Raw genomic sequence first — 11,720 nt, 5'->3', positions numbered from 1 at the left:
TCCTTTTCATATGCTCTCTCTGTGCGTCTTTACGTTGAAGGCTCCCGACGTCATTACGTTTAGGCGTTACCATATTGCGTTATGGCGTCATCGAATCGATCGAATCTTCCGCTGCCGGTAGAGTGAACGTGAATTGCCAAGAAGGAAGAAAAAGCAGAAGTGGCAATAACGTCGAAACAATTACAGATTGGCGTTATATGACAGAGGATTGCAGCCGATAAAAAACAAATAATCGAGTCAAAGAACTGTGAAAGCCAATCCACTCAAGGTAGGTTTAGCGGGGCTTAAACACGGTGTCGTCTACCGTTATTTGCCGGCATGTGAAACGGCGGCTGCTTAAGGAGGCAGCTAAGCTCTGTTAGCTTAGATGCAGCTAGCCTGTGACTCGTAGCAACATAACCGAGATGTGTCCGTATGATTCCCGAGTAAAACAACCAGGGCGAGGCTTCCAAAACGGCCCTCTTCTTTGACCATTAGCTGAAATGCGGACAAAGCCGGTGGTTTCGTATCTAACGGTGAAAGTTTGTCGCACCAACAGCCCGTTTAAGCTAGCAGACTGCTTGGTTGATTTCAGGGCGGGGAAAACATCTTAATGGCTGTGAGAGAAACTGGCTCACATTAGCCGGTGGTCGTGTTTAGCTAGTGACAAAAACGTAGGCAGTTGTAGTTAGATTTTGGTCGCCAGTGTAAGTTAGTTGGCGTGTAATTTAATAGATTGTCAGATGGTAGCTTGCTAGTTTACTGCTCATACAGTGTGTTGGGTGGCTAGCTGTTTAGGAAGCTAGCTTAAGTTGCTTGGCAGTTGGCTAGCAGCCGCTACCATTAGCTTTTCAAGTTTCTCACCGGGCCCTGTTGCATTTAGCTAGCTGTTACACTCTTATACGGCATGTGAGTAGCTATAAGCAGCCAGGAGAGCTCCAACGAACAATTATTTCCATTGAAGACAGTCTGCTGGCTATTTTCTTGACTCATCCTTCAAAGTTAGTCTCTGAAATTGCGGGGAAAATGTGAAAACATAACGTTACTCCAGAGCTAGATTTGAGGTCATTTTGCTTGTTTTATCCGATCAACAGTCCGAAGCCTCAATAACATTATATTAAACCTATAATGATCTAAAACTAATTAACACATTTGAGAAGGTGGAAGCAGAAAATATTTGGAAATTTTACTTAATGAATTACGGAAACGATTAGCGACATTATCAATCTTTTTAACTGTAGTAAATGAATAATAGAGTCAGTTGACCTGCATTTTTTGAGTTATTGTCCTCTGAATCCAGAAGTTATATGTCAAAAGGAAATTGTTGCGCTTGTTTTTTCTCACTCCGGCATGGCAGCATGTTTGGGTGTACCTACAGTCTCGCGTTAAAAGACCAGTGTGTAGGATTTAAAAGTATTTACTGTCTAACAGTGAGGTGTATAAGAGAACCTGCCATGGCTGAGAAATGCTCAAGGCTTTTTCTAGAGGCACTGGTTTGGTTTGTCTGCTCTGGGCTACTGTAGAAACATGGTGTGGACTCCGTGGAGGAGGATCCTGGCACTACCTGATCTGAGTTGCTGCCCTGTTTGTGTAGAGCACATACGTAGGTCAGCTTCTAACGCCTGACCGATGGATAATCCTAACCCCAACCAATCCCCAACCGCTCGCTCATACACCGCTCAGGTGGAGCACTGGCAGACCTGCTCCCTCTGTAGATCTAAAGAGCTCATTCTCAGGTGAAGAAAACACAATGATGCGTAGTGTCAGGTGATCGTATTCACCAATGAAAACACGATTCTGAATATTACATTCCATTTCTGCCGCTCTGGGCCTTTCAGTGTGAAGTCAGGTTGATTGATTTGTTCAACACTGTCCGAGTGTCAGAAGATTTCAAGCAAAGCTGAAATTACATGTCACCCTTGGCTTTGGGAAATTTGTGATGGGCATGTTTGCACTGTTCTTGGAAATTCTGCAGACCAAAGGATGAATCAGATTAATTATGGATTAAGCAGATTAACTGGTAATGAAAATACTCATTAGTTTCAGCCCCAGTGTTACCACAAAACAGAGTAAATAAATTAAGGCCTCAAATCATTTCTCAAGTAATACAAAGCTGCTTTGTGCGTATCTCTGTAATGGACAGTTCTTGATCATGTTATTGACAGAATAGTTCACAGTGAAAAATGCCTCCTGATGATCACACAGCATCAAGGATGAAGTCATGTCCTGGTGTGTTTTAGCTGCGAGCACTTAGCTTTCTGCTCCATGAGCCACTCGGACACCTGAGCCAGTCATCGTGTAATATGTCTCTCCTTTTCTAACTCGTCCTCTCCTCCGCGTCAGCAGGTGACCGACAATGGCTGTGAACGTGTACTCGACCTCCGTGACCAGCGACAACTTAAGTCGCCACGACATGTTGGTCTGGATCAACGAGTCTCTACAGATGAACCTCACCAAGATAGAAATGTTGTGCTCAGGTAAGAAATCAGTCTTTTTCTAAATCTTTCTCCTGTTATGGGAGGACCAGAGTCAAGAGTCAGACCTCCTGACACTGCTCCAGGATGGCTTTTCTCATTGGAAATCAGAGGTGTAAGCATGCGTGATATTTAGCGTGATTGTGTGACCTCACTGGTGTTGTGGAACAGTTGAGAAGTCACCACTGATGCAGTATACATCGACAATGAGAGAAGAGCACAGGCGCTGCTGTTTGTATCACATGAGCCAATAAAACATGTTCTTACGGGTTCAGGTTTGGTTCCATCAAATGTACATTTTCAGGAAAACTTGCACAAGCTTGAACTTTGCACAAAAAGGAATCCTGGATTCAGAACTTTCCCAGTTTAATATTTTAACTGAAATTGATTTAAGAGCGTACAAACGTTTACTGTCTTGGAGGTCTGATTCTACCAAGTCCACGAGAGATGTCCAGATTCAGTATATCAGCATTGGTGTCATTGACCATCAGGGTCAGCACGTTTCAAAACTGACATTACACAGTGCTTCACAATAAAAACAAATAATAAACGTAAACACGTCAAAAACATAAGAAATGACAAGACAATTTATGTAATTCTAACAAATAGCATCAGTTAATGAAAGGGCATGAGATAAAAGTGAGTTAGGAAGAGATTTGCAAGAGGATGCTTCCAGACATCTGCAGTACGTCTTCTTCAGGTTTGGACTGGTGCTGACAGAGTTTGACGGAGGTCAACAGGAAAAACATGAAGGCTGATCTCCTCCTCCTCGCTCTGTTTCACACCCATCTGCCTGTGCATGCATGCGTCGTGCTTTTGTTCTTCTGTTTGTCAGTCTGGCTTGTGAATATCTAAACCTGCAGTTTTTTGTGTGTAATTAAAAGGCGTGTCAGAACGGCGCATGCTAGCACAGTTAGCTTTAATCCCCAATAGATCACTCAACTGGATCTTCATCTGCAGGTGCAAGAGATCACGTCAAAATAAGATATTCTGCCGTTTTCTGTCAAACTGCTCCGTGCTTTGGCATCTTTAAAGGACCTGGACCGTTTAGAAATACTGATGCAATAGTATACTTGTATTTCTGACAGAAAACGAGCTGCTGGCAGTCGAAAGGTGTTTTTAAGAAGAGCCAAAGGGGAAGTTTGTGATTGTATCAGCAGTGTTTAAATGAAGCGTCGCCTGTTTTCTCTGTTTTCACCTGAGAGCAAAGTGAGCTTGTTTTTGTCCCTTTCTGTGACTCTCTCGCTCTACTTGCTGTGCTGCTTCTTGGTTTTCGTCCTTCGTCCACAGTCCTTCTGCCAGTGTGCCTATCATAGACATTAGAGGGTCTGTAACTGTTGTTATTTTTTTGTCCAGGTGCCGTCTACTGCCAGTTTATGGACATGCTGTTCACCAACTCTGTGCCTCTGAAGAAAGTCAAATTTGGTGCCAAGCTGGAGCATGAATACATCCATAACTTCAAGCTTCTGCAGGTTGCCTTCAAAAAGCTGGGAGTTGACAAAGTGAGTATGAACACATGCACACGTGCTGTACGGCGTGCACCCAACGCAAGGGCACGGGTTCTGGGAATATGTGACGTTAGAGGGCACCTCTGCAGAAACCTGCACACTATGAGTGCTCTAGCTCCATTTTTAGCCATTTATCTTATTTTTAAAAGGAAACTGCAGAGTTCTGTTGGATTTTTTTATTTGCTGTGGTGAAAACAAGGCTGACCATTTTCACATTTTCTTGGCTTGTCCTTCACTTTTTTCATGTTGTCATTTCATTATTGGATTGCTTTAAAGGTTCACTAAGTACTTTGAATAGGAGCCGATTGCTCGTTTGTTAGTTTACACCTGAGCTAAATACTGGATCAACACATGACACAGGATGAATATCTCTTCAAAATACTTTTAGCTGCCACCAAAAACGCTGTTACACAGAAATGACAGCAGACAAACCAACTCCAACTATCACTGAAATATTTGTTATAGGACTACAATGTGATCAATATGTAGAAATCCTGTAGAAAGTGAATTATGGGTACGTGACTGTAAGATGTGACCTTTGACACGTCATTGAAAGACCCTGTTGCCACATCAGCTCACAGTTTTAGCCTGACAATAAAAAATACAGTTAAACTGCAGGCAGCAATGTTTAAATCTGACTGAGGCTTCAAAATAAAAGCCCTCCAGTGGTTGGCTGATGAAAAGCTTTTAATGCGGAGCAATGGCAGGAAGTGTTTGGATTATTATCAGCAGCAGGCTTCTTTACAGCCGTCATCAGCAGCACTGAAATGAGCCTGATCGCTGAGGGTTAGTGAGCGCTTGGTCAGAACAGGAAGCAGAACGTCGGGCTGGTTGTTAGACCATCATAAAATGTTTGAAGGGTGACCTCAGCGCTCGTCTTTATTGCACGCCATGCAAACTGGAGCTCCCGTCATCCCCTCCCAGCTGGCTGAGCGGTGTATGACTCATTTTTCTCAGCACTTTGGGAGCTCATCTGTCATGCTTTAGATATTAGTTACCCTCTGTTTCATCTGTCAAAAGGGAATGAGACAGCAGGTCACAGGCAGAAACAACTGAAATGCTCAACCAATTTTCAGTTGTTTTTTTGTGCCACAAAGTTCCTTAGAATTAAAAAATCATATTCTAGCTGATCCGCTAATAGAGCTTCACTTCAGCAAACTGTCAGAGGTGCAGCCACATCGTCACCTTGAAGACCTCGTGGCTGTATGCGCGGGGTCCTATATTCTGCTTCTGGTCAGGCATTGTGAATGAGGAGGAGCGCTGGCTGAACGTGAGGGTGCAAAGCTTCCCTATCGGAGGCGTCTGAACGTGTTTTAAAGAACTTTTGCAGATCTGGACGCTTCCTAATGTCTCGATATTGTCAAAAGGCCAGCTGAGATTATAAAGGGCAGGGCAGATCCAGCTTAGTCATCACTTCTTTCCAGACTGAACACGCAGCGTTGTGCGCGACTATCGACGAAGCCGCCATGATTTATTCAGGGCTCAGCTTCCTTCCTGCCGTCCATTTGTTGTAAGTCGTTCCTGTAAATGTGCCCCGTGCTGCTCGAAGCGCCTGATCTCAGATCAGTGTAACAGATACCTGAACATGTAGAGCGCGGCTGTGTGTTCATAGCTGTTCAGTGCTGTAATCCAGCCATTGTGTCTGCACTTTGCCCTGGTTGTGCTTTGTGTGTTTTGTCCAGTGATGGCGGCTTCCTCCACTGCTGAGCCCTTCACTGACTTCTGTCTTTGTTTACTGCTGCTCTCTTTTTCTGGCTGTGGCTTCGGTCCATTCGCGGTTAGTCATCGTCAGGGTGACCTCAACATTTTTTAACGGTGCTCTCTCACAGTACTGAAGTATTGATGTGTGCCATCACGACACCATAACCGAGGTGTGCTGTCTGAGCGCCCTTGTTAAGATATTAACAATATTCAAATGGTTATAATCCATATTTTATTATAAGAATATACGTATTAATGAGCCTGCAGAGAATCATCAGCTCAATGTGAAGCTCCCGTCAGCGACTGTCAGCTCATTGTTCAGCTGAAGGAGAGCGAATGTTGGACTTTCTGAGTCCACCAGGCGGACACCCGCTCAAACATCCAGCTGATGCCTCTCTCTCGGTTTGCTTCCAGATCATCCCAGTAGACAAACTGGTGAAGGGGAAGTTCCAGGACAACTTTGAGTTTGTCCAGTGGTTTAAGAAGTTCTTTGATGCCAACTACGATGGGAGGGAGTACGACCCCACGCAGGCGAGAGGCCAGGATGCCATGGCCACACCCAACTCTGCCACATCAGCCCTCAACAAGCCCCCCAAGAAGACCCTCAGTCAAGGTGCGAGCTCTGGTTGGTCGAACAGTTTGAAGCCCATGTTGAATTATGGACAGATTGAGGAAGTGTTGCTAAGTTTTTCATCCTGCTGATAACTTTTTGTTCCTCATCTCCTCAGCTCCTCACAGGCCACCTGTTGCTAAGGTCGCACCCAAGCTGTCTAACGTCAGCGCAAGGAAGCCGGGCGTGGGAGGAGGCGACGAGGAGCGGGCGGAGCTCCTGAGTGAGGTCAGCACGACGCCGTGTCCAGCTGCACACCGTCACCGCTGACAAGTGAAATAACGTGTTGGTTTTACAACAGCAAAAAATAGAAATGACTCCTAATGTTTTTATTTGCCGCCTTTTCCACAGATGGAGATCCTGAAATCGACCATTCAGGACATGGAGAAGGAGAGAGACTTTTATTTTGGTAAGCTGCGGAACATCGAGCTGATTTGCCAGGAGCAGGAAGGAGGGGGCGACCCCACGCTGCAGAGGATCATAGACATTCTCTACGCCACAGACGTGAGTTCACCTGCATTTCTGTGTGTGTGTGTGTGTGTGTGTGTGTGTGTGTGTGTGTGTGTGTGTGTGTGTGTGTGTGTGTGCGTGCGTGTGCGTGTGTAACTCAGTCACACGCAGTCCTGCTGCCACAAACGCTCACTACAGCACCAAACGTGGATTCATCCGCCGCTGAAAATAGTCCCCAGCAAACACTCCGTGTCCTCCTGTTTGAGTACTGTTTGTTAAAAACTGACCAGCTGTCGTAGATAAATTCTGCTTCATTAATCATGAAACTGCATTTGTGAGGTGTTTTTATGTTTTTATGTGTCTTCGGTGGGATCAAGTGGAATTTGGGTGCCAGCAAGTACAAGTAACACGTTATTGATTTTGGTCTTTTGCTGTGATTGACAGTAACAGAAATCTAAAACCTCTCCAGCCTCTCCCTGTAAAACGTGCTCTTAAACCAGCATGTTTTATGACATGTTGTGGGTTCAGCGCCAGATTAAAGCCTGTTTGCTCTGCTGTTAACAACTGCTGATGCCATTGTAAATTCCTGCAGAGGAATGGCATGCAGCCCGCTCGCTGAGGCTAAAGTGGTCCCTCTGTGAGGGTCCTGTTGAATACACATGTTAACTGTGAGCCTTTGTGCTGTGGGAGACATGGTTACAGCTACCTGATTTAAAAAAACACCATGAACAGATAATGTCAGTGTGGATCTCTGAGCTTTGTTTTTACTGTGCTCAGTCACATTTTACTCTCTGCTGGACACTTTCTACACGTCTTCAGACCGACTTTGTCCTTTCTGTCCTGCAGTATTCTTATGTTTTATATCCCGTGTGTTACTGATCAGCTGACATCGATTGATCTGCAGTAACCTGATCATCGGTTCATTGGTCCAGCTCTCGATGGCTCTCCGCCCGCCTCCGTCGGTTTGTGTGTTTGAATGAGTGGATGCGAGGCCAGCTGTACAGTGTTTTGTCCTTTGAGGTAGAAATATGTGGTGTGAGTACAGTTGAAATGAGGGCAGAGGTCCTCAGTCCAAACAATGGGAGTAGTTGTGCTGCTCTCGTGGCCATTTTTGTGGTAATTACTGTGAACTTTGTGGCTTGAACTCCATCACTGCGTTGTCTTTCTACGTTTGTCTGATGCTGTTCGTTAACCCCCCCTTTGTCTCTGCAGGAGGGTTTCGAGATACCAGATGGTGAAGAACAGGAGGAGTTTTAATATTCAAGACTGCAAGCAACTTTTCCCTTAGATGGTCTACAAACCACCTCGAGATCCTTCCTCAAGCCAAGACAGCCAGTTTGGTTTTCTATCCAACACCAAACTCGATCTCGACTTGTGGCCCCCACCCCCCCAGCCCCTCCCCACCTGTCCTGATCCCAGACCCCAACCTGCCGGACTTCTTCCTCTAGCCTTCAGCCGCCGTGCAGCTCCGCTCCTTCTGCCCTGAAACATCTTTAGCCAGTAATCAACGAAGCCTCGGTCACTGCCTCTTCTTCCCGCCCACCTGTCGGCCACGCCCTCACCTGTGACCCCATCCTTCCCAAAAAACCAGATCAAGCAGAACATGTCTGCTTTTTGTAATGGACTTGTGTTAAAAACACAGTGATGTTCTGTGTGTGTGTGTGTGTGTGTGTGTGTGTGTGTGCGCGCGTGCGCAGGTGTGTGTGTTTAAAAGTCGATCTGAAACCAATCAAACATGAAGAACCTCCTCTGAAGACCCAGCTGTCCGCTCATTGGTCACTTTGTCCCAAACTAAACCCGGCGCTCTCCCGTCTCATCACCCGGAGGAAAAAGAAAAACACACATTCACAACTCGAAGACGCAGTTTTGCTTCATTTTGAACCGAATCTGAGTTTTTCTGAGTCGAGCTTTTTGGAACCAGCCGTCGTGCTTTCAGACGTAACTGACGAGTTTCAAGCTGAAGTGAGGAAGAAGCGGCCCGCTGACTCTGAAGGGCTCAGGGTTTAGTCTGGGACGAGGCGGCAGGGGCGGGGTCTTCTCTCGGCCATGTTTCCACCTGTGTCTCCATCCTGACTGTCCTGTCCAGCCTCTGTAAATGTGCTTCTGTCTCATCACACTCCGCTGTTCTTCTTCTGTTGTTCATTGTGTTTTTTTCAGTCTCAACGCTGTTTTTTTTTTTTTTACTTCTGTTGAATTTTCCTCGCCCTCGCTGGGCGGCGCGTTCGCGACCGGCCGAGCCGTGGCGGCGCCTCGCGTGCTGAATCCTCTGATCGCTAACATTGGATTTGTTTTTCCTGACACTGTTAAAAACGTGATTCCAGCTTGTTGTTATTGGAATTCATCACTTAATCAATGGCCTTATTCATAAGCAGCACAAACCTTTTCTTTGGTTTTACTTTAATGTAAGTCTCTGCTGTCTCGGGGGCAAATGTTTGTACTGTTAGTCATATTTTTTATGTGTTCTGAAAATAAACAACATTGGAGGCATTTTGGAAAACGCTCAGCTGTGTCGGGGGGCAGCAGACCACCTGTCTTCCATCGAGTGCTCGTAAAGCAAACAGAAGTCCAGCTTGAAGGTGTTTCACGTGAGCGGGACTCGAGCCTTTTCTTAACTTTCTCTCTGCAGACTTTCAGTCAGAGATCAGTCTGTGCTGCCGAGTGGAGAAGTCTCTGTGGACAAACAGGCGAGCTGATTGGCCGGCTCTCCGTCAGTGACGTAGATATTGGGCGTTTACGTGTTGCAGCTCCGTGATTGGACGGTCGGCAGAGCTCACGCCTTTAACAAACGCCGCCGTGAGTGGAGGGCTGAGTGTCGCAGGGTCCGAGGGTGTGTGGGCGTTAAGTGTGTCTGTCTTTAAGTAGTTGCCTTCAGTGAGACGTCCTCTGAAAACGTGTCTCTGCTCCCAACGCCACAGATCAATTCGAAATCTTACTTTTTCAGAATGTACGCTCTTTTTTTACTCCACAGGCTCCTCTTGGACTTTCCCTCCTCGGCCTTGGAGAGCGATGATGTGCAGAAGCTCAGTTTCAGCTTAAAGTTCTGACTGAGTCCAGCTTTAATTTAAGCTGAAGGCTAAAAAATAAGCTGGAGGTGAATGTGGCTGCAGTGAAGCTCTGCTGACTCCTGAGTATTCGACCAAATATGAAGTCCAACATGTTGAAGTTTGGAAGCAACACAACAAGTTTGTGCCGAAACACTGAAGTGATAAGAATCAAGTATTTCACTGAGCAGGGCTGCAGATAGTCAGCGTTGTCATTATCCATTAGTCTGCTCAATGGATAAGTGTCAGAAAATAGTTTCAAATGTCACAAACCTTCAAATCCAGACGTCATTTTTCTTCCGAAACCCAAAGACATTTCAAATGGTCACGTTTTAGGAGCTGAAACCAGCAAATGTTTGACATTTCTGTACCAATGGAGACTCGAACAAATCAAACGAGTCGCTGATACATTTTTATTTTAGAGATTGATTAGAAACAGCAAAGCAGTCAAACTGGTTTTATTAACCAGTTTTCTGAGGAGATCCTGGTATTACGACAGTTTTTTGGGGGGAGGGAGGGGGGTTTGTTCGTGTTCGGCAGGTTAATGCCAAGACAAATCGTAGCGTTTGGAGCAGGTCTGACAGTCGTGCCGTCGAGCCTTAGTGAAGAAGTGCTTTTTGTTATGCAACATTAAAGGGGAGCAGGTGACCCCCTTTACATCGTGGCCTCAGTACTGAACCCAGTGCCAATGTAACCTCCTGCCTCCACTAACGCCTCCACAGTCTGTCACTGTCATGACTTCAGCTGCTCGTCCAGTGACACGCGGAGAGATTTTTTGTTTCTGCAGCTTCGAGCCGTTTTCCTGAAGTCACTCAGAGTTTTTCAGGGTGTGTGTCGACTCCTGTCTGGTTTCATGATAGTAGTAAAGTGTGTTTTTGTAGGTGTTACTGAGGAGGACTGTGCATGCTGTTTGATATTAAACGACAAGATTCGAACGTTTTCAGTCACACACCTGGAGTTCGTGGTCGCTCAGAGATTTTGGCCTCTCCGGGGATCCGTAGCCATTTTCTGAGCACAGCCTCGATTCCAAAACAGCCTGAACTCAAATAAACAACAAATAACAACAGAATTGTTTCCGGTCAAACTCCTTCATCCAGTCATGTGTTCACAAAGAGGTGATCGACTGAGTTTTTCCAGGACGCCCAATCATTCATACCCAATCATGACACTCACCTGTTTACCTGTGGAATGGTCCAAACAGGTGTTTCTGGAGCGTTCCACAACTTTCCCAGTCTTTGAAACGAACAAGCAGATACTTAGAGAAATCACTGAGCAGGATTAAGAAATGATCTGGTTCTGTTTTATTTGTGTTTTTGGGATCAGGCTTTGAGTCCTGACTCACCTGAAACGAAAACGTTGGTGTAGATCCTCAGTCTGGCTCAAGTCCTGGAGCGTCATGCAGGTGTTGACTGAAACTGTCTGAGCAGAGTCAAATAATGGCTTCCAAGGTAACGCTGTTGCCTGTCTGACCTCTGACCTTTCCCCCTCTGGACGCTCAGTGCCGCTCAGCGCGTCCTGAGTCTGTCCTTCTTGTCTCCTGTCTCTGCTGGACTTTGATGTGTTTGTTATTCTCTGGTAAACTCGGTTTTCTTCAATCCAGTTTGGTACAGACAATAAAACAGTGTTTCCACGTCACCGCTGGCCTGCCTGCTTGTTTTGAATGAAGCTCTCACTTCCTGTTCGACTTCTGTACATATCAGCACTGACAGGAACATTCGTCCAAACCGGCGAATCAGAGAGGAGCTTCCTGTCTGCTGAAGCTGAGGCGTCAAATTCAGGAGATGTAAAATCAGTCACGGCTGAGTCAAGCAGCAGAAAAGAGTCTTCTCCTGCAGTTTTGTGTTTGAAATGACGGCGTACTCACGAAACAAGCAGCAGACCAGAGCAGCGACACACAAAGCAGTCCTTGTGATGGTGATCCTTCAGTCCAGGCCTGTGATTGACCTTTGACCCTCAG

At 45.9% G+C, this 11,720-nt stretch overlaps 1 protein-coding gene across 2 annotated transcripts; it reads left to right on the top strand.

Annotated features, from left to right (window-relative positions):
• Window positions 1-101: 101 nt before the first annotated feature.
• On the top strand, window positions 102-11,398 carry LOC139334875 (microtubule-associated protein RP/EB family member 1-like). 2 transcript variants are annotated; one of them, XM_070968111.1, is made up of 7 exons: window positions 102-268; window positions 2,326-2,456; window positions 3,810-3,955; window positions 6,077-6,275; window positions 6,391-6,500; window positions 6,624-6,776; window positions 7,935-11,398. In XM_070968111.1, exons 2-7 carry the CDS (start codon window positions 2,336-2,338, stop codon window positions 7,977-7,979), a joined length of 774 nt encoding a protein of 257 aa, XP_070824212.1. In that variant the 5' UTR covers window positions 102-268; window positions 2,326-2,335; the 3' UTR covers window positions 7,980-11,398. The 2 variants fall into 2 exon arrangements, with proteins under 2 accessions (XP_070824212.1, XP_070824213.1); XM_070968112.1 differs by having other exon boundaries at window positions 150-268; window positions 2,323-2,456.
• Window positions 11,399-11,720: the final 322 nt, after the last annotated feature.

The sequence above is a fragment of the Chaetodon trifascialis genome, chromosome 8 (assembly GCF_039877785.1).
Source record: "Chaetodon trifascialis isolate fChaTrf1 chromosome 8, fChaTrf1.hap1, whole genome shotgun sequence".
NCBI classification, from domain to species: Eukaryota; Metazoa; Chordata; class Actinopteri; order Chaetodontiformes; family Chaetodontidae; genus Chaetodon; species Chaetodon trifascialis.
Note: the sequence above shows the minus strand (reverse complement) of the source record. Positions and strands in the feature narration are given on the sequence as shown.